Below are 22,870 nucleotides of genomic sequence, written 5' to 3'. Positions count from 1 at the left end.
ACAAGTCCACTCCTAGGCAAATGACTAAAAACTTGTGTCACATATTAATATTCATAATAGCCAAAAGATGGAACAACCCAAAATGTCCATCAGCACCCAAATGGATAAATTATGATATCTAAAAAAGTAGAATGTTTTTAAGTCTCAAAAAAAATGAAATTATGAGGGTTGGGGGTGCAGCTCAGTGGTAGAGCTTTTACCTAGAGTAAAGGCCCTGGGTTCAATCCTCAGGTACCATGGAGCAGGGATGGGAAAAAGGACTAAAATTCTGATACATGATGTGACATAGATAAATGTTGAAAACTTTCTATGTGAAAGAAACCAGCCAAAAAAGAACACATATTTTATTATTCTATTTACGTAAAATTTCCAGAATAGCAAATTCACAAAGAAAAAGTAAATTGGTGGTTTCTAGTTGCAGGGAAGAGAGAGAACGAGGATTGCTTACTAATGAATATAGGGTTTGTTTGGAAGTGATAAAAATGTTCTGGAAATAGATTGTGAAGACGATCACACAATTTTGTTTATACTAAAAACCACTGAATTCTATTAAAAGAGTGAATTTATGGCGTATGAATTATGTCTAAAATTAACTTCCAAGTGTCAATGTCATTAGGATGAAATAAATGAAATATTTCATGAAGAAAACCTTATTAACTCATTCTGGCAAGATGATTGGCTGTTGTGGATTGTATGCTATAAACATGGGTATGTATGTATCACTGTAGTAAGATACCTTTAATTCTTCAGGATAAATACCAAGGAGTTGTACAACTGGGTCATATGGTGATTCCATTCCTAGTTTTTCAGAGAAACTCCATGCTGATTTCCACAGTGGTCGTACTAATTTACAATCCCACCCGCAATGTAAAAATATTCCTTTTTCTCCACATCTTCTCCATCATTTATTATTGTTTGTATTTTTGATGACTGCAAAGTCTTTTGGTAATAGATCATTAGCATATGCTTATAGTAAAATACAATGTAGAGACAAATTTTTTTAATGCCACTCACTAAAAAGTTCAGATAATCACCAACAGATGGATTTTATAAACCTGCTATAAAACACTTTTGCGTATGTTTGAGTTTTATCTTTAAATAGAATCATTCTCTCCCTCCTTTATATGCCTTCACTTTCTTTGATAGATAAGAGGTGCCTAGAAAATGAGCCCTGTTTCTGTCTAAGATATTCTAAGTCAGTGGTTCTCAAACTGTGGTTCCCATATCAACACTTCTCAAAAATTCTATCAGTGAGAAATGCAGTACCACCCGAACCTTCTGGATAGGAAGCACAGGGGTTGGGGAGAGACAGCGAGTTGTATTTGAACAAACCCTCCAAGTGAAGCCAAGCTCAAGTTTGAGAATCACTGCTTCAAAATGATTTGCTTCCTTTCCGAATGGGGAAAAGAAGAAAGGAGCATGTTATAGTTTGAATCTAGAATGTCCTTGAAATGTTCATGTGTTGAAGGCTTGGTCCCTAGCTGGTGGCACTGTTGGAGGTGGTGGAAACTTTAGTCAGAAGAAGTGGGTCGCTGGGGGTGTGCTCTTGGAGGGGTGTATTGGAACCCCAGCCCCTTTCTCTTTCTCTTTGCTTCCTGGCCACCACAAGGTGAGCAGAGCTGCTCTACCATGAACTCTCCTCCATGATATTCTGCCTGGCCCAGAAACCACATGGCCAACTGTGGACTGACACCTCTGAAACCATGAACCAAAGTAAATCCTTCCCCTATTAAGCTGTTTATCTCAGGGTATTTTGTCACAGCAATGAGAAGCAAACTGACACAGAGTGGGAAAACATGAGAAACGGGGAAGTACCCAGGAGAATTGGGCCTCAAGGGCAGCAAAGTTGGTTTTAATGTGAATGTGGATAGGACACAGACATTCTTTGTTCCTTTCCTCTTTTATACCCCATTTCCTAACTCTCTACTTCCTCAGCAAAGGTTTGAAGAACTCTCTAGATCTCCCCCATCCCACCTACACCCCACTGCACTACACACTTGCTTAAAGTCCCTTCTGGGACATTAGCAAAGAGTGGGGAAAGGGGGATGGCACTTATGCACTCTTTCATGTTACAATGAAGTGGTTTATTTTTTTTAAAAAAATCCCTAACTTGGTACTTTAAAACTCAATAGCCCCTCTGTTCATAAATGTGTATGACACACTTAGAATAGCACCTGGTTCCTAGCAAGGGTTCATTGCACACAGGAGGCAATAGTGGTTGCAATGGCTGCAAGGACTAAATTTCTCCACAGAGGGTGCTTGTGTTGGCACTAGAAGCTGTTGCCATTTGCATCAAGTGGGTGTTTCCTAGGTTAAGAAGATGGCAAGCTGGAGATAGACTCCATCTTGGAGCACTTCAGCCTGGCAATCAAGACTCCCTGAAGACACAGCCCTGTGTCCTGCACATGAGGCTGATCATCCACTGAGCTGCTGCTGGCTTGTCAGTACTGGCCACAGAAGCAGGGAGCCTGGCTGGGATCAGCACCTGGGGCATGGGAGGAGAGGCTGAAGAACACTGAGATAAAGAGGCATTTCAGGGCCTTTCTAGTAAGAGTTTAGTTTGGGGGTGGGGGTAGCCACAAGGTAGAAAACAGCACAGCATGCTTAATGCTGGCCACAAATGGGGGAACCTCTGAGCAAACACGAGAGTCTGCACACCAGAAAGGCAGGGGATCCCCCAAAGACCCACAGACAACGGCGTCACTGGTATAAGAAGCCAGGTGGCCAGAGTGGGGACTGGAAGACACAAGTTAGCCTTCAATGCCCTTCTTTCCCCCTTCATAGGAATACTGTTCCGTATCCTGGGGCAGTTAGCAAGCTATCACTTTAAAATGCCAGGAGGACAGAGGAAGAGAAGAAGAAGAAGGAAAAAGGAACAGAGAGAGAGAAAGTGGGAAAGGAGAAGGACAGGGGAAGGGGAGGAAGACAGAAAAGAGGAAGAAAAGGGGAAAGATGAGGAAGGGTGAGGGAAAGAGGGGACAGAGGAGAGGGATATGAAGAGTGGGAGTCATACCCCTCTCCTCTGTCCCATATATATGTATATTAATAACAAAAACACATGATATAATAGTTATCTATTAAGTTACATATTTATTATTCTATTAATTACATATATAATAATAACATGTTACTACACGATATAACGTCTCACACACACACACACACACACACATATATATATATGTCTTACACTGAATTTTTTCCTTCCAAGGTCGCAAGACCCAGGTTGAGGTTATCAAATCATTTTAGTCTGCTACAATGATTCAAGTTAAATGCAAACTAAGTCATGAAGGGTGAAGGGCGCTATGGAAGCAGCAGGCTGAGTCCACCAAGTTATTCTAACTCCAGTCTCAGAGGTTCCACCTGCTTCTGCTCCTCTGGACTTCATGTCCCTTTAGCCTGCACATTCACAGCATATGGAAACCGAGGAGGTGAACGCAATGAGCTAAGTGGATGTGGTATGAAATCATGAAAGGCAACAGGCACTTGACCTCAATGTCAGGAATTAATAGGAAGTGATAGGGATTAGGGCAAAATGAAGAGCATACGCCACCCCTGAAAAGGCAGACCAGGAAGCTCCAGCCTGGTGTCATCTTGGGAGAAAGTGGCCTCAGTGTTGCCAGACTATCTAGCTGTTTTCCCAAGAGGCCAGACACAGATCCTGTGTTCAGGGCACTCCTAGAGAACTGATGAAACGCATCTATCTGCGGGCTCTATCTGTCCACAGATTTACTGGACAGCAGTTGGGTCTATTTCCAAATTGCAAACAGAAGATTGATCCCTTGCCTGTCTTCCTCTTTCTTCCCAGGCCATTATGTTTATGTGGATGCCTCCTTTGCCAGGCAGGGAGAGAAAGCTGTGCTGCTCAGCTCTGACTTACAGGCAGAGGAGTGGAGCTGTCTCCGCTTGGTCTACCAGATAACCGCAGCTCCAGGGCCTCCATCACATCCCAGCCAGCTGAACCTCTATGTGAGATTCGAGGATGAAAGCTTTGACCGCTTGCTTTGGTCAGCTAAGAAACCTTCAGACAGCTGGCTCATAGCCAGCCTGGATTTGCCAAACAGTTCCAAGAAATTCAAGGTGAGTGGCATTTAGGGGAAAGATTTGGGGATTATGATATATACTTTATGCTAATGAGATCTTATAAAACTTCTGCCATTGAGGCTAGTTATATCATGGAAGATTAGTAGTTATGTAAACTAATATTTTCTTTATTCCTTAAAAGAGCTTCTTTCCAGATTTCCTCCCATTTATTTAAATGAGACTTCTATGATAACTAAATGGTGTCTAAGCTAACCTCTTCAATAAACAGATTTTTTCCAGTAGGCTTTAGGGAGTATTCTTAGTTCTTGTCATTTTGTTTCATCCTTCTAAATTGTATATGGTATATATTTATGTTATCTTCCCAGAGGCGAAGTTGCTACAAATTTGAATAAGACATTAACCATGATAAAAGGAAAAATGAAAGCACTTTAAAAGAAAGATATTTACAAGTCATCTTCTGTTTCCTTTTCAAAGAAGAAAATTGTTCCATATGAAGTTCTGGAAAAGGAAGGCATATAGTTAAGAAGTCAGGTGTGGACTGGAGTCAGGAAGTAGAGGGGAATCTGACACACTTGGCCATGAAGTGTGGTAGTCAGTGAATCACCGAGGACACAATGAAGCCTTCATGAAAATGTTCTTCATTCCTAATCTGTCTTTCACTTTCCAATGCTATCCTTCCTTTTCTTTGAAAAGTTTTGAAATACTGTACCCCCATATCTCTGTCTGCTTGGAGTTCCTTCCTACCAGGCAGTATTGAAGGAAGGAGTCAATACTGGGGGGTCCAGTTTCCTATTTCATACTATCTTCCCAAAGTTATCAAATCCCAGATCTACCACATACTTACAAAATACCAGGTTAAAACCACAGAAGAAAAAGCAATTACTTTCAGAAGCAGGACCAAACATGAACTGTAACATTCCTGAAAATCATTCACTAAATTTTCATGCTTCTATTTTCTCTTTGTATAAAATTCTCAAATTTAGTGGAGACCCTAAGCAACTTAGTGAGACCCTGTCTCAAAATAAAAAATAAAAAGGGCTGGGGATGTGGCATGTGGCTCACTAGTTGAGTACCTCTGGGTTTAATCCTGGTTTTAAAAAAAAACTCAAAATTTTTCATCAGTATAGAAACTAGAAGTGATGTATGAGCGTCCTCTGTCTCGTGGAGATATCTCTTACCACTGTCAAATTTGTGCTTCCCACCTTCTCCTCCAAGGGATTTCTCCTCCAAGGAATTTTTCCTGGGTCCTCTGCTCCCTATTTCTATTTTTAGAATGGATTTTCCCCGGGACACAAGCTGTCCTATCTACAACCAATTGGTGCTACTACAAGCACTGGAGAAGGTAGTGGTTGGGATAAATTAAAACAGCTGATTCTTTGCCCACCTCAAGGTTCTGAATATATATGTTCTCTCTCTTTCTCTCTCTCTCTCTCTCTCTCTCTCTCTCTCTCTCCTAATGAAGTCCATCGTGAGATTCATATCCAATAGCAAAGAGCTAAGACTAGCAATTCTGTTTGCCTTGCACTGCTGAACAGCTCCTGACTAACAACTGAAATACTGAACAGGGAACATGATATTCTGAAGTCTAACTCCCCTTCTTCCCCATGTGTTGTGCAGATTTTAATAGAAGGCATCCTAGGACAGGGAAACACAACCAGCATTGCACTCTTTGAAATCAAGATGACAACTGGCTACTGTATTGGTAAGTTTCATTTTCATTGCATCAGAACACAAATCTTTTTCTAAAATCTACTGTTGCCAGAAAGCACTAAATCAATCTAAAGACCAAGCTGCATACTGCATAGTAGTTTAAATTCTGTTAGGTTTCCCTGAATGCTACACATTGTTTCTCTGTCTTCAGCAGAGGAAGGCTTATTAGCATTTGCCTGGACTGGCTGGATTCATGAAAGAAAAGTAGATGCAGCAACTGGGTGACCTCAGCATTGCCACCCTAACCTCAACATATTCTAATAAAAATAATTCTGGATTGCTGTAAATTCTGCTTTTTGTAGCCTTTCCCTGAAAAACAGGCATTGTATGCCTCCTTCCCTCCATTCCTGTCTTGGCACACAGTGCCACATCTTAGTAATCATGGTGGCCACTTAGATTCCACTTGAACAGCATTGGGTAGCCTCTTAAATGCCAGATTCTGAAAGGTTGCAAGGAGAGGACAGTCCCTGCCCTAAGGTTTGCTTACCTTTTATTTGTTGGCCATGGACAATCTCTCTATATATAATAAACATATCCAGAAAAGGACAAGCCACACTTTGGCAGTGCTGGGAGGAAGGAAAGAGCTGTCTCTGGACAGATCTCTTAGGGAAGAAAGGATGGGGCATGTCCAGGCAAAGGCCAGAGGCAGAGAAGTTGGTTTGAAGCAAGAATCTGTACTGCTCAGGGATTTCATTAAGGAAGAGTCTGGATTCTGGATAAGGAGTTTGGAGTCACTAAATTATTTGGTTAGGAGACACTAAAAGTCAGTCAGCAGGGCACGGGTGTGAAACTGTGATTTTCAGTTCATGATTCTGGCTGCCACTTAGACAATGAGATGGAGACAAGCAAAGCCTGTAGGAGCTGGCAAAACCCCCAGGAAGCAATTGTGACCTTACAAAGGAGACATACTGAAGTCTTAAATTGGGGGTTAGCAGTGCGAAAGGAAAACATTCATAGAACTGAGAGGTTTTTCAGCACTGATAGTTCTCGAAGTCTTTTTGAACATGCAGGGGAAAGGAGTGAAGCCTTCACTAATTCCCCAAAGTCTCCCACTTCTCCATTTTAAACTTAAATGACATTTCTAAAGCAACGGAAGGAAAACAGACTGGGAAAGTGAGTCCTTTCTGAAGATAAAGAGAATTTAGTCCCAGGCTCCTTTCCTTGAGTCTCCATCCAGGCAGCATCCCCTGCCAGTCAGCCTGGGGCTTGGACTACAGAGACCAGCAGACTCACCTGTTGAGCGCCACCTGCTGGTTTTTCCAACTCAATGCACCCTCAGCCTCTGTTTTTATCACTGGTAAAATGGGGATAAAAATGAGATCATGAATGTGAGGCCATTGGTGTAGTGCTAGGCACTCAAGAAGAAATGTATGTTGCTTTTCTTCAAATGATTTGGTGGCCTCCTGGTTTTTTTTTTAAACACAAGAGATGACACTATTTTATCTCATTAAACTTTATGTCACTCTCTTTGTACCTCTTCTCTTGGCTCCTCATCTGTAAAATGAGATTAATAATAGTGTTTACTTCATGGACCTGTTCTGGGATTAAGTTAATTCATATAAAATGCTTAGGATAGCACTTGGTACAGAGGGATAGTTTGCTTTTTATTGTTTTCTATGGTAGCCTTTGGCACTGGCTGTTGGGCATTGGTTAGCAGACTGTCCCATGGAAAAGTTGAAAATAAATCTTAAAATTTTTAAATGTTTGCTAATGTAAAAACACATTTACAACTACATGAGCTAAGATCCATGCAGGAAAGTGGAAACAGAGGGAACACTCAACCTCATCAGGAGAGTTCATCAAAAGACCCTAATGTGTGAAAAGTAAATGAAACCAGGAAAGATCACTCTTTGACCTGGGACTAGTAACTTGGGTAGCTCAGGGGCTGCTTTCCTATTTAGGTCTGTGGGGGCAATGGAGAATAAATAACAAGAACATGGAGACAAAAGCTGTATGGTGAGGGCTACTAGACAATGGCTGTGCCCTCAGTAAAGGGATCATGGCCACCTGGCAGGGACAAAGCCAGGAGACTAAACCACTGATGTCATGCTCCTTCCATCCTCCACTAGACAAATCCAACTGGAAGCCTGGAAGCATGGGAACCCATTGATATAGTCCAGATAGGTCAGCCTCTGCAGAGTAGAGCAGGTGGAGAAGGGCAGGTGGGCCGTGGGGGTTGGCCAACACAATCATGCTTCATATTTTTAATTGCAGGATTATTAGGGCATATAGAGGCACTTGTCTATGAATTTCTTGTCCCCACTGGAGGAGTCTGTCCATTGGAAACAATTTATAGTAAACATATGAATGCTACTTAAAGGGATCTCTTTATTTTCTTTCTCTTCTCCACTCAGGAGCTGCAGAAGGGGCCCAGAACCTAGAATATGCCTGCCCTGCCTATCCTGACTGTGTTCTTAGTAATAAGAAAAACAGGGGATTTTAGCATCTAGGAAACATGCCCCTCAGTTCTGGGCATTTTGTTCACCATCAGTAGAGAACGGGATAGAGGGCTAGGCCACCAGATTCAGAAAGGGTGATGAACAAAATTTCTGGAGCTGAGAGCAGAACCCTAAATATTCATTAAAATAGATATGACTGCAGCTGGGGGTGGACCCAGTGGTAGAGTACATGCTGAAGGGTCCTAGGTTCAAACCCTGGGGCCAATGAATTAATTATTTTATTTAATTAACAGAGATGACTGACAAAAATGGCCAGCTTATGCCCAGCACTGGCCACACTTACAACAAGCCTATGTGGTGGGAACATTTTCCCCAGTTCACATGTGGAGAAACAGGCTAAGAGAGGTCATTCAGCAAACCCCCTAGCTAGTAAATGGAAGGTCCACAATTCAAAGTGGCAGGGATGAGTTAGAGTCTTCATTCACTGTAAGTTCTTGCTTCTTGGCTAATATTGTCATGGAGTCCTGGTACAAATGTTCCAGGGAGCAGAGGAATGTATCAGGCCAACTCTGCAGTATGGGCATGCCCAAGTATGACTATGTGTTCATGACACACGTTTTTATTTCTCTTTGACCAGAGTGTGACTTTGAAGAAAATCATCTCTGTGGCTTTGTGAACCGCTGGAATCCCAATGTGAACTGGTTTGTTGGAGGAGGAACTATTCGGAACTCCCACTCCATTCTCCCACAGGATCACACCTTCAAGAATGAACTGGGTGAGCAGGAGAAATATGGAGTCCTTTTCCCCTGGGCGAATTTTTCTGCCATCTCTTCCCACCCACTGCATTGACCTGACTCTGGCTTCTATCAGCAGACTAGGTACTGGGGGCCCTGATGGAAGAGTAGGGTAGAATACAGAGTTAGATAGAGACCATCTGTAGGCATGGGCTCCACAACCAAGAAAAAGCCCCCCCCCCCCCCAGTGACCTGGTCTTGCGATTTTCACATTTCCATTATGTTTTATTTTCTTATCTATTTGTTGTTTAATAGTCCTTGTTTTTAAAGACAAGGTTGAAATAATCCCAGGTTCCTTTTCACTAAAAATAGATAGAAGGATGAAAGAACTTCCCAAATGACAGTGAGGTGAGCCAATACTGGTGATTAATGCTGAATGTGGTGTGCAACAGGGCCCCCTGGTGGCTAAGTAAGCTGAGATTATCATCAGAGGACTGGATCAGGACAAGGGTTTATTTTTGTGGGTTATCACTGCTCTCCCCTGGACCCTGGTAAAACTTGGAAGAGTTTAAGTTTCCCTTCAGTTGCCAGAAATTTCCATCCTCAACTCTAAGGTCTTCTCCAAAAAAGTGAGAAGATTCTGGTGGTTGGCTTTTCAACCAAAGCAAGAACAGGAATTTTGGTTCTGCTGTGAACAGTGGCATTTTCTATCTGAATACTGAGGTGATCTATTCACTCCCCAATAAATTGCTCATGACAACAGCATGTGCCCAGGCCTGAAGACATGACAAATTTTTATGGTCCTTTCTGTTTTCTCTCAGTCACTGTAGAATCTCTTCATCTGCATTTGTTCTTTTACCTTTTTTTCCTTTTTTTTTTAAATCTGAATTTCCTTTTTTCATCTGAATATTTTTAAGCATGTGTCCAACTTCTTTTCTAAGGTGCCCATGCTGCAGCTTACCTTGACTCTGGACAATCTTCATTTTGACCTTATTATTCTCTTTGCTTTCATTCTAAGTCCTTCTTCATATCTAGAGTTTCAGATTCAGTATCCAGGAAGATATAATAATAAGTGATGTGTGGGCCGGGTGAGGACTAAAGAGCAAAGAGGATGCAAGCCCAGGTTGCCAGATCCTTTTATTTTTCAAGACATCGGGAAGAAAGGATTTTTATGTGAGATTTCTCAAATTTTTAAAAATTGGTGAATATTTTCTTTAAAAAAAAAAACACTATATGGGCTGATTTTAAAAACTGACCAATATCTACTTTGTAGCTTTATTTAACAAGTTTCCTTCTCTCACCCCCAACATCTAGGCTTCTTACAACAAATACTTGTAAGTAACCATGTAAAAATACTGGAGTCTTATGGGGATTGTCTGTTTAAGACAACCCCGACTTTAGATTTGGATTTTCATCTATTTTACCTTTACTATTAGTACTATAAGGAAAATGACAAAATGATGGTTTTCCAGGCATCTTCCCAGCTGCCAGGAATATGCATTCAAGAAAGAGAAGGAGAGTTCTACCACAAATGAATGGTCACGCCAGGTTGTATGTCCAGTGCTGTAAGAGTGGTCCTCTCCCCCGCACCAAAAAAAGAGAGGTGCTAGAATACAGAGATAAATCCCTCACTGCTTGGATGGCATCTAAGTCATGATAAGGAAGTAAACTGCATTTGAAGGGTGGGTGTGATTTTGACAGGCAGAGACGAGCTTGCAGGAGCAACAACGGTAATGTCAACTACAAGGAATAAACGGGAGAAAGACAAGACTGAGAAAGCAGTGTAGGGGCCAATTCTAAAAGGCCTTGAATGCCAGGAAGGGGATTTCACGTTCATTCTATTGACAATTGGAGGTCTGTGAACAGGGGAGAGATCCCTCCCTATTTTTAGGTATATTTAGGTAGATCAACCTGAAGGAGGGTGTCTCAGAAGGCAGAGGACAAACACCCAGAACAAGATTTCAAAAGAGTGCCCTAGAAACTGTTTCTTTAGATATAGCTAGGCTCACTTATGTAAGGCACTGAGATAAAAGGAAAAACGTTTTACTTCTTACTTTTAAAAATAACATTTAGCACTTTTGAAACAATGACAAAAGATTGGGTTTTCCTATGTGTGGTCCATACTTTGGCCCTAAAGACACACAGCTCATCTCTGTCTATGCCCTTGCCAGGATGTAAATGAGTGTTCTGCGTAAAGGATAATCTGTAAAAGGAAAATCTGTCATGGCAGAGTGGTCCACAAATCTGCATGGATGATTGGGTTAACTCAACGTAGCAAAATGCCATTCCTTTAAACCTATGTCTAAAGGAAAAAAGCAACTAACATTTCTCACAGTTTTGAAAAAGCTTTTCTTTTTCAGATGACTTTTTCTTCATGTATGGAAATAGCCCTGTTTTGATATTGTTTTTCTGTCATATCTGAATAATCTAGTACAAGGAGTAGAAAGGATCTTGAAAAACGAGTAGATTAAGATTGGAATCATTTTTCATTTTGTTATCACAGCTACACAAAAGTGCAATTTCAAATAACAGGGACATGTTCGAGACCTTTCACAAATTACTTAAAGATTAGGTCCTAAGTCAAACCCTCTGGGTGACCAATGCCTTGGCTTAGTGATTACTTATTCAATGCACCATTTTTTAATCCTCAATCCTTCTCCCAGCTCAGAATTAATATATATTTCTTTGGAGAAACAACAGACCAACTGTCTAGTGTCAAATCATCCATTTGACTCTATGACCTGAATACAATCCATCCTTTAAAGAATTTAATAGTCCTGGTGCTTATTTTCTGGCCACAGAACATTCTGGTCATATTTGTGTCAATGAGGGCTACGGAAAGCACACTAGGCTGGGAGTCAGAGTGCTTGTGCTCCAGGCCTAGTCGTTAGAGCACTGTATGACCTTGAGCAATCCCTTGACTTCTTAGTCTCCAACAGCCTGTTTGCAAATGAGGCAGTTGAATTCAGTGTTCTCCAAGATGCTTTTGAGTTCTAGAATTTTACTCTTTCCTCTTTGCCTAATGCTATATACATCAAAATCCCCAAATTCACCACCCACTGAGATCTATTTCAAAAATGTATTCCATCTCTCCTGAATACCTATAAGCACATTGCACTTGACATTAGGAAAAAAAAAAAAGAACTAAAGGGAGTAAGGGGTGAGAAAAAGAGGATATCAAGATATCTAATATCTTGATCAGAAAGCATAGTGGCATTCTCATCCCTGAGGAGCACAAAGACTTGCTGATAGGGGACTGTCACCCCTCCACTGAACTTGCCTCTATCTCCATCTCTTGCTTCCTCTCTCCATTCCTCCTCCCCCTCTTCATTTTCCCATCTTTTCCTCCTTGGCTATTTTAAAGCACCTCCCCAAAGCAGGTGACTTTGCCTACTGGCATTGCTCAGTCCCCTAATGTCAATTTTGAGGGGAAAAGAAGCAGCTGATCCTAGGGCTGAAGGGAAGAAGCCTAAAGAGAGCTCCCATTGCCCTTTCTGCTGCACACAGAATTGCATAGTCAGGCCAAGCAGAGCCTGGACATCAGAAAGAGGCTTCTTTATTGATAATTCAGTTTATATATTTCAGGCATTCTTGCATACTTTGGTGATGTGAAAATAGTCACCAACCTCAAAGAAATATGGAAACCAACTTTTCTAAAATGCTCTTCCTCAGAATACCAGTTTTTGTGGATACTAATCTTTATATGAAGGAAGAAGGACAGTATATGGTCAGATAAACTGGGGAAATTCTAAGTTTAAAACAGCTAAACAGTTTTCTTTATTTCAGGATGTCTTGTGCCTTTCATGTATTCTGTGCTAATGTATGCTATAGCATTTCTTAAATTCCTTGAATATCAAAATGCTAGATAAACATATGCAGTAACATGTGACTAACAGAGGCATGAAATAAATGATATAGGCCCACGGGGGGGGGAAAAACAACAACGACAAAAAAAAAAAAGATCGCCTCAATTTGGGGGCTTAGGAAGGCTTTCTAGAGGAAGTAATGGCAAACTGAAATTCAGCCAGATGAATTAAGGGGAAGATTAATATGGCCTGTGCATGATGACAGACTAAATCCCAGATCCCCAGAAATGTTCCTGCTTATGATTAGCAGGAAGCTTGGATGCATACATTCCACCTACTTCTTCCAAATCTTCTCTGATATTTCACTCCAATTTGTCTTTGGTTGTTGGACTGATATTTTTCCCATTCATTAGAAAACAGCTCTCTCATCTCTCTCTCTCTCTCTCTCTCTCTCTCTCTCTCTCTCTCTCTCTCTCTCTCATGCACACAAGTGCGCGCACACACATACACACACAAACACACTCACCTGGACTCCCAGGTAAGTCTTTCTCATATTACATATATAAAGGGAGTGGGATGGAGAAGTGGCAGAATAGGGGCTAAAAATATAAATTCTAAAGACTCTTACTTGAAGAACTATGGCCATGTGACTTAAAGATTGGCTCAAGATCACTCTTTAAAAAAAAAAAAAGTAGAAAGAAAGAAATATTCCAATGCTCAAAAAGGATAGAGGTGGCCTCTCTTATTTCATTTGCCTTCTCCTGGGTATATTGATTTTCCCTGAGCTCTATCAATTTGGGTGGCAAAGTAAAGATTAAATGGTTCAGATGTCTGCCTGCAGCAGCAGATTTTGCTCTATATGAACTCATCTCATGATCATTCATGTACTAGAAACAGCTCATGCTTTTTACCTTCAGGTTAAAAACTGGAGCAATAGAACAGGGGCAAGGAGAGCTGGGCACCTGCTCAGGGACATCAGCACTGCAGAGGGGTTGAGGGAGGTCTTTCTAGCAGGACACCGGTCTTTGTGTGGCAGGAAAGGGAACAGTGAATGTAATATCTACAAAACACACTGTAGATATGAGTTTTCTTTCATTTGCCTTGTGTGTTTTTAACAGTTTGTCCCAAAAGGTGAGTCACAATTTTTAAATGAATACTATGTCCCCAAGTTCTTGTCAAATGATAGAACCAGATAAGATACACAGTAAGAGTTGTAGTGGGACTTCTCCATAATACTGGAGGGGATGAGATTTTATCCTGGTTCTTTTTTTCCTTTACTCAATTCTGATTCATCACACATGGGTTTCTTTGTTTGTTAATATTTTATGAAGTGAAAAAAAAATCTTTCAGGAGGTAACCTATTGACAGCTCAGATCATTACTGTTTCTACAAGTCTTAGCAAAAAGATGATAAATGCCAGAAAAATAATAAGGGAAACTCATTTCTTTGCCAAAATTTTTAAATCAAGTCTGCTCAGAGAGTTACTCTGAAAGGAGTCAGACAAGGTAAGGTCTAAAATAAGGCTAGAATTATTTTATTCTGTCAGAGACCATGAGAGGATGGATCATGTCTCCATAAGTCCGGACACTTTTTTCTCATTTTGGTCTGGATTGAGCTCCAGAGACATGTTAACAGGACCTGTTCGTTCGCTCTGTGCATTGATCAATTTGGGTCGTGGCATAAGCCCTCAGGGAGGAACAGCTTTACTCACTTCCCCAGCCTTGCCTAGGTGAAGGCTCTGCTGGAGCCCCTCCCCCTCCCAGGAGGATTTACCATGGTTTCTAGGCATTTTCACAGATTCACAGGAAGCCTCATTTTCAAGGATTAAATTCAGTCAAACTTAAAATGCACAAAACTGAAAGAAGGGGTCAGAGACAAAAGTATTGCTTCCCTGGTGCTATTTAATCTGGAGTTAAGGCCCTTCACACTGCTGGTGGTCAAATTCTGGACACTTCTCCCATGGCCAATGAGAATCCCACTTTACAGTTTCCAGACAGCAATGATGTACTCTCTAGCAGGCCATCTAGGAATCCACTTCAGTTCCTGTGAGTGATGGGACAGGCCACCAGCCCCTTTCTATGGGAGTTACCATGCTGGCAGACGGTCTTCTTGATAAGAGTCCTTCCAAGGTACTCTAGCCTAGCTACCTTCTAACTTGCCCACTTAAGCAAAGGGAAAATGCAATATCTTTGCACCATCAAATTCTAGAAGTGGAGCTCATTGGCAACAAAAATCCTTTCTCTTCACTCTGTCCCCACAGTCAGCTTATTGCCTTTAGCTGTGTGCAATCCTGGGTCAGACACTTGTCTCTGTACACTGTGAACTCCAGTTTTTAACTGATCGACTTCTCTCAAGCGCTCTGATCACCTTCATCTCAAGCCCAAAGTAGCTGCAGAGGCTAGGAAATTCTGCACATACAGGAAAGGATGAGGCCAGGTGACAGTATCCCTCCTTCACCCCATCTATGACTGGTTCCCTTAAGCTTCCTCCCTGCATCAGGGTAAGAAAGGGAAAGCTAGTCCCTTCTTCTCCCTTGAAAGATCAAAGTGAAGCAGAGCAAGTCAACTATGTGACAACTCTTTTCAAAGAAACCCCATCCCCAATCTCTCTGATCCATCTTTTCACTTCTCATACATACAGGTTGGAAGGGAGAGACGGGTTAAAATTGGTAGGGTAGTCTTAGTACCAGGTGCTGCCACTTAGCATATTGATGGTCTGTCACCCCTCTTTAGAAAATAGAGGTTTGTCTCTTCCATCGTTCTCAGCCAGAGGTCTTAATAGAGACCAGAAGTTCCTCTTACTTTACATTTATGTGATCCTTGAAATCTGTGTGGAAAGGACTACAGTCCAACTCTATGATAGTAAAAATTTCCCAAACCCATCAAACTAAAGAGTCATGAACATAAATAACTGTTGGATTTATGGAGCAGGAAAATAGGCATGTCTTTGGGTGCTGTCTGCTCACCATGGTGGCAGACCAGTGCATATTTCTATCTGGCATGTGTTTCTTCAAACCAAGTTGTCTCCCTCATCAGGGAGGTGGCTTGTCCAGACAGCAAGTGACCGTGAAACAGACAAAGCAACTGGAGTACAAATGTGGCCAACAGAACCAAATCACAGCTGAGTTAACGGATGCCTTTGGCATCATGGCCAAACCACGGGCAATCTTTAGGGAATACTGGTGAGCCACGCTGTTTGAAATTAAATGTTTAGGAACTGCCCTCAAAGTTCTTTTTCTAATTCAAGAGAAAATGGCTGACTACAAGCAGCTGCTGGTTCCACTTGAAAAGTTTAGCTAATCCAGAGGCCTGTTGCAAGAGAGGAAGGAAAGTCCTCTTCAGAAGCGATTGTACATGTATCATCACTCAGGCCGAATCCCAAGGGGACCTGGGCTTTGCCTGGCAATATTGAGAACTGTAATATTTTAGCTGAAATTTGAAGTTGTTTTTTCCCTAGCAACTTCAGGCTTCTTGTATATAACCCAGAATCCGGAAATAATATAATGACTTCCAATCTGACTATTGAAATGTAGCACAGATTTCCTTGGAGTAGCAATAAACTTTTGGATTCTTAATCCTATTCGGAACCCAATTGTTCCCCTATCCAGAATCTTTCATTTTTAAGGTTTTAATTCTTTAAGATCCCTCATCTCAGGATCCCACAATAATTTGGTTGATTATAGGATCTTGTCAACTTAAAGCCCATATACTCCAGTCTCATATCTAAAGTAGTTTCATCCAACTCAAATCTTGAGCTTACAAAAATTGTGCCTCCTAGAGGTTCTGGAAGCTCAAGCCTTAGCTTCATTGACCTCAGAAGGAAAATTCCCAGAACACCATACCCTGGACAATATTTCCCAAGAACTCCAGGCTGCCTTCTGTATTCTCCTTCAAAAGAAGCACAAATGCCATCTGCACCCACCCAACCACTGGCTGCTCCCCTCAGAGCAGATTGTACAGATGATACACTCCCAGGGCTACTGCTGACCCTCCAGCCTGGACTCCTGGGGCAGATATCTGAATGGTGCCTTGAGAATCCCCTTCACCCTTTCAACAGAGGTGATGAGCAGCTTTGTGCTTCCCAGTGAGAAAAATTAGTGTTATTCAGATTGTCAGTAATTAGTACCCAACTCTAGCAACATATGAACGATGGAAAGGAAAGGAGGCCAACAGAATGTGGTCTAGACTAGTGGTTCCATGTGAGACTTGGTGTCAGCAGTCTTGGGCTGATTCCCGGCAGTCTCTCTGACTCACATTGGGCAGGTCACATTATGTTTACTGGATGCTTTTTAGATCAGAAATGTGATTGTGGTTCACTTGGCCTCACATCAGGAGTGTGAGTTGTTAATGGGGCACTTCAACTGCACATTCAGGATAAAATATTGTCCACACAGCAGGTGAGTAACTGTGTTTAAAAAAGACTATCAGATATCTGTTAGCTACAAGGCAGAGGAATTTATAAAAGGGCTGGAGGTGAGGAATGTATCTTGCTCAGCACAGTTATAGCATACTTCAAAAGTAGAATGCATAGCTTCAAGTAGATTTGTGAAGTTTTTCAGATTCATTGAAAAACTTCTAGAATCTTTGGAGATAGATGCTCCTCACCCTGGGCGGAATGATTTCTCTCTTCGTGGCTGGATCAGTTTGGTCCTCTGAGAAGCAAACACTAAACCGGGATAAAAAAGTAAAGAGACATATTAGAGAATATATCTGTGAAAGACTTGGGAAAAGGAGCCTGAATAGCTGGGGACAGTATATACTCATTAGGCACAGTAGACATGGTGCCTTAGAAGCCATGCTATTTTAGGGGTCCACAACAATGTTTTAATTTTGATTATTTTAAAACCAGACCAGAAAATGAACATGGTGATCACAAATACAATAACAAATCCAGCCTAGGTTACATTCATCTTTATACCAATGCAAACACAGACTACAATTTTTAATATAGTTACGGAGGAAGAGAAAGTGTCCAGGCCCCAAAAAGTCATAATGTGGTCCTGGTTTTGGCAAACCTTCAGCACCAGATGCAAATCCTGAGAAAAAGGAGAGGCCAGGCCGAGAAGTTTCTCAGAAGCCCCTGGAAGGTGGGATGGTTCTGCTTTAGTCCCCTTGTGGCCTGAGAGCAGCCCAGACTGATGGGCCTTGGTACAAACACTGTTGTGGATCCAAAGGGGAGGCAAGTGGAGACTGACAGGCAATTATGTCACTACAGAAAGTTTTCTTGATGGGAATTCAATAGCCCACTTTCATGTCCACCCCAATGAGGAATCAAGGAAACAAAGTTTTTATAGCTCATTCTCCTCCACTCAGTTCTCCTGGAGGCATATCTTGTAAAGGGATTCTGTCTTACTGGTAAACATATTCAAAAGGCAAGGAAGCCAGGCACGGTGATGCACATCTGTAATCCCAGCAGCTCAGGGGGCTGAGGCAGGAGGATCGCAAATTCAAAGCCAGACTCAGCAAAAGCAAAGCACTAAGCAATTCAGTGAAAACCTGTCTCTAAATAAAACACAAAATAGGGCTGAGGATGTGGCTTAATGGTCAAGTGCCCTTGAGTTCAATCCCCAGTACCCCCAAAAAAAGGCAATGAAGACCTCACCTCTGCACTTGATCATCACATGAGATCTTAGGCAATGGAGTCATATTAAAGAGGCTAGTTGGTAACATGCATTCTCCATTACTAAAATGTTCCAGTTGAGGCTAGCTGGCCTCCAGAACTGCTTTAGAGATCATTTGAGTTTGGGATAAGAAGGAGTGTCCTCCCGTCCATATCAGAGGTTCATTGATTCCTCCTAGTCTGGCACTCTGATTCTTCCTTTAAAATTCCTCCCCAGAGGTGGCCAAGCGGACTCCAATAGCCATGTCCAGTCTAAAGATATGTTTATTTGGTACACATAAGTTTAAAAAATTATGGTAGGAGGTTTTGTTGTAGGGTAAATTGTGCTGCCCCAAATGCCCAATACTTCCGAATATGACTTTATTTGGAAATAGGGTCATTGCATATGTAATTAAAGAATATGAGGTCATGCTGGAGAAGGGTGAGGCCCTAGTCCAATATGACTAGTGTTCTTAGGAAAAGAACAACTTTGGACACAGGGGGAGATACACAGACAGGGAGAACAGTCTTTGTAAAGACAAAGACTGAGAGTCACAAGCCAAGGAATGCCAAAGATTATTAGTAAACCACAGAAGTAGGAGAGAGACCTGGGACAGATTCTTCCCTCAGATGCAACCAACCCTGCTGACACCCTGATCTCCAACTTCCAGCCTCCAGGACTGTGAGACAATAAGTTTTCTTAGTTTAAGTCACCCAGTATTGCCGTATTTTGTTTTGCCAGTCCTAGCAAACACAGGGAACATATTTAAAACTTGATTGGTTTACCACACAAAACTGGATTTTGAGCTTCTGTGAGAAAGTCTAGGCCTAGAGGCATCAGAACACATGTCCATGCAAGGGGCAGGCTCCTTACTGACATCTGATTATTGCTACTTGAGAATACGGGCCTAGCCCTATCCAGTTATCTGATTTTTTCCAGAGAAGCTTTTCTGTTTCTTGTTGCTGAGGAAATATGATCTCCGATGCTGGTAACTAATTCACCAGCTTCTATTTTCTCCCTGGTTCAGTCCACTTCTGGAGTACACTTAATCTGGCTGGTTCCTCTGAGCATCTGAGTTTGTGATCTCTATTGATTCACAGTTGCATGGCTTGGCAAGATGATAAGAGAAATTACATTTACATAAGGGAGATTATGCCAGGGGTTGAACAGTTTGCCACGAGGAGAAAGTGAGCTTGGATCTGCCCATCTTTCCTCTGCTTTGTTGAGTGACAACCTTTCTCAGACTGTGTTCGTGCTCTGAATAACCATGTGTTGAGGGCTTTCCACACCGGGCAGTGTGCTAAATACCCAGTGTGTGAACTACATATACTGTATTGTTCCTAATATTTTTATTCCTTTTTTGCCAAGGGAAAGGAATTCTTATTAACCAGGCACTATGTTATTAGATTAATTAATCCTATTAGATTAAAGATATTAAGTTGTAATTGTTCTGAGCTTATAAATAGAACATTCTGCCCAAGCTACATTACATACCACTTCTCAGTCATAGCTTCAATAAATTAATGCAGAATTGTTAATAATAGCAGCCAACCCTTATAAAAAACAGACTATTGGGCAAGTGTAGTTCTATGAGTGGCAAGACTATTTCATTATAATATGTCAGGCAATTACAATGTGCTGTGCAAATGCTAAACAACTTTACAAATGTAATCTTATTGTATTCCTATTGTAATTTACATATGTATTCCTGTTGACCCTGTGAGGGAAGTACAGTCAGCTCTCTCTATCCAGGGGTTTCGTGAATTCATGAATTCAACCAAGACCAAAAATATTCAGGGAAAATAATTGCATCTTTACTAAACATTTACAGAATTTTTCTTGCTATTATTCCATTAACAATACCCAATAACAACTATTTACATGGTATTTACATTGCATTAAGTATTATAAGCAATTGAGAGGTGGTTTCAAGTGTAAGGGAGGATGAGTATAGGTTATATGCAAATACTACTCCATTTTTTTTCTAAGGGACTTGAACATTCATAGATTTGAGTATCCTTAGGGACTGTTAGAACCAATCCTACATAATACCAAAGAATGACTATATTTGATTCTCATTTTACAGATCAGGAAATTGAAGCCCAGACAAATTCAGAAACTGCCTCAAGATCACAGGGCTAATAAGAAATGACACAGGAGTCAAACTCAGTTCTTTTCAATGCTGAACCAAAGCTCTCCCCATTCTGCCACACAGGGTTTTTTTTTTTGTTTGTGGCCTCTAGTGAGGATCAGCCTCTGCACCTGCCAGGTGGTATCACCAGGTTCTGCTGAGAATATTATCAAAAGATCAGACTTCCAAATCCTAGTCCTACCTGCAGTACTGATTAGCCTACATGGTTCATTAATGACACACAAATTGCCATCTAGTTGGAATACCGTTTTAGTTTCATTCAAAAAACACACGATGGCATTTTGTATAAATTGTAAAGATGCCCAGGTGTGTCCCTCTATGCCCTCTAAGAATAGATGGTATGCTTTGTATACTGTTAAAGTCTTTATAACTCAAAGAAGGCTTGGGAGGCTGTGACTTCTGAGGCATTGTTCTGTTTCTTCCCACATGGGTGTGTCCATCCTTAATATTCAAGCACTTTGCAGATGACATATTTTTCTTTCTATATGTGTATTACTTCAATTAAAAGTGAGGGTAATCAAATTATGTACATGTACAAATATGAAATTATGAATACCACTACTATGTAAAATTACAATGCACCAATAAAAAAATATTGGAAAAAAGTGAATAAAGAAGGAAACTTTCCAGTGGGGTAAGGAGAGTAAGGTTAAGCTGGGCTGGGGTTATAGCTCAATAGATGAGCACTCATTTAGCATGAGAGAGGCCCTGGATTCAATTCCCAGCACCCAGGGAATAAAAAGGAAGAAAAAAGTAAAGGAAATAAAAAGAATGGTTCTCATCCAGTATTTACAGAACAATGAATGCCATGTGCCTGTCTCCCAGCTGCAACATTTATCCACTCATGGCCAGACCGCTTTCATCTATGACCCCTCCACTCCCTCCACCACACCACTCCCCTGGATTATGTTGAAGTGAATCCCAGAATCCTACCGTTTTGTCATCAGCTCTCACCCTGTGTTCCCTATGTGATTTTTCAGGCCACTACATGTACGTGGACTCAGTTTACGTCAAGCACTTCCAAGAGGTGGCTCAGCTCATCTCCCCCATGACCACGGCCCCCATGTCTGGCTGCCTGTCCTTCTATTACCAGCTCCAGCAGGGGAATGACAACGTCTTTTCCCTTTACACTCGGGATGTGGCCGGCCTGTATGAGGAGATCTGGAAAGTGGACAATCCAGGGAATGCAGACTGGAACCTTGCAGAGGTCGAGTTCAGCACTCCTTACCCCATGGAGGTAAGTGTGCCCTGAGCAGGTGTTGCTTTGGGGATCCACCCACACACTGGCAGGGAGGTCCACACACAACACCTGTCAGTCTTCTTTTCCTGCTGCATCTCAATCTTTCTTTTAAGGTGGGCATGCATTGAATTTCTATTTAAAGTTTTTATTTTGCACTGACAATCAAAAGTGAGGGTTGAGGTCTACCGACTAGATTTCCTAGGCATGTGTTCCCTCTGAACCTTGCATTATGACCATGGAAAGTTCTAAGATGGAAATAAGCAACAGCAACCAGTTCCATCTTTGGGGAATTCCATTCCCCAAAGCAGTTTTGAAGGTCTCCCTTAACTAAGAGACTTGTCTTTCTAGAAAAAAAACTGACTTAAATCCTTTCTTTGCAGCATAAATAATGTCATAAAAATCAAAAATAAACTTACTACTAAAGTGCCGCAGTCCGGCTGCAGCAAAATAACCGGGGGGTGACGAGCAACTTGTGTACATTGATACAGCATGAGAGGGAGCCGTTTATTGTAGGACAGGAGGGGTATTTATACATTCCACACACCTTATCTTAATTAACATAAACTAGATACAGCAGTCAACCAATAAGGAATCTCCACACTTAATGGCTCCCTGGCTTTACTTCACAAACCACTCCCTCTGGCAAAATGCCAGGCGCCATCCAGACTTGTTTACAGACCTTAACACTAAAGCCCTAATTTGAAACAAATCTTGATGCATTTATCTTACAACTGTTTTTACGGTTATATAAATGATAAATGTGCAATGCGGAAGAATTACAAAATTCAAAGAAGCAAAGTAAGTTAAAATGCCCCAGGCCAATCCCACAAAAATGAAGAACACTAACATTTTGGTGTTTATCCTTGTAGACCTTTCTCTAAGCATATATATTAGTATATATATCCATGTATATGTTTGAGAACTTTTAAGTACTTTCAAGACTATTATCCAATAAAATGGTAAAATTATCCCCATATTTACAGATGAAAAAGGAGAAACAGAGTGTCCAAGAAAGTTGACATCATTTTTTAGATCACACAGCTGGTGAATGCCAGAGAGCTTAGGAAATTTCCTAGACTAAAATCTGACCCACAGCTGTAGGAGGAGGCTCAGCTCTGTCTGAGGACCCATGGGACCTGGAGGATCAGATAGCACTGTGGTTGCTATACATGAAAGATATGCTCTA

General features: G+C 41.4%; 1 protein-coding gene across 1 annotated transcript in view; it reads left to right on the top strand.

Moving 5' to 3' along the window:
- Mamdc2 (MAM domain containing 2) overlaps window positions 1-22,870 on the top strand; it is a 169,453-nt gene that overhangs the window by 69,563 nt on the left and 77,020 nt on the right. The window contains exons 3-6 of the mRNA XM_046459469.2: window positions 3,809-4,080; window positions 5,662-5,746; window positions 8,791-8,928; window positions 21,425-21,681. Of these exons, the coding sequence (XP_046315425.1) occupies window positions 3,809-4,080; window positions 5,662-5,746; window positions 8,791-8,928; window positions 21,425-21,681 (752 nt within the window). The remainder of the gene's footprint in view (window positions 1-3,808; window positions 4,081-5,661; window positions 5,747-8,790; window positions 8,929-21,424; window positions 21,682-22,870) is intronic.

Source organism: Marmota monax, unplaced genomic scaffold (assembly GCF_021218885.2).
Source record: "Marmota monax isolate L192 unplaced genomic scaffold, Marmota_monax_Labrador192_F-V1.1 WCK01_AAM20220418_F8-fsc00059, whole genome shotgun sequence".
Taxonomy (NCBI): Eukaryota; Metazoa; Chordata; class Mammalia; order Rodentia; family Sciuridae; genus Marmota; species Marmota monax.
This window is presented reverse-complemented; position numbering and strand designations above follow the sequence as displayed.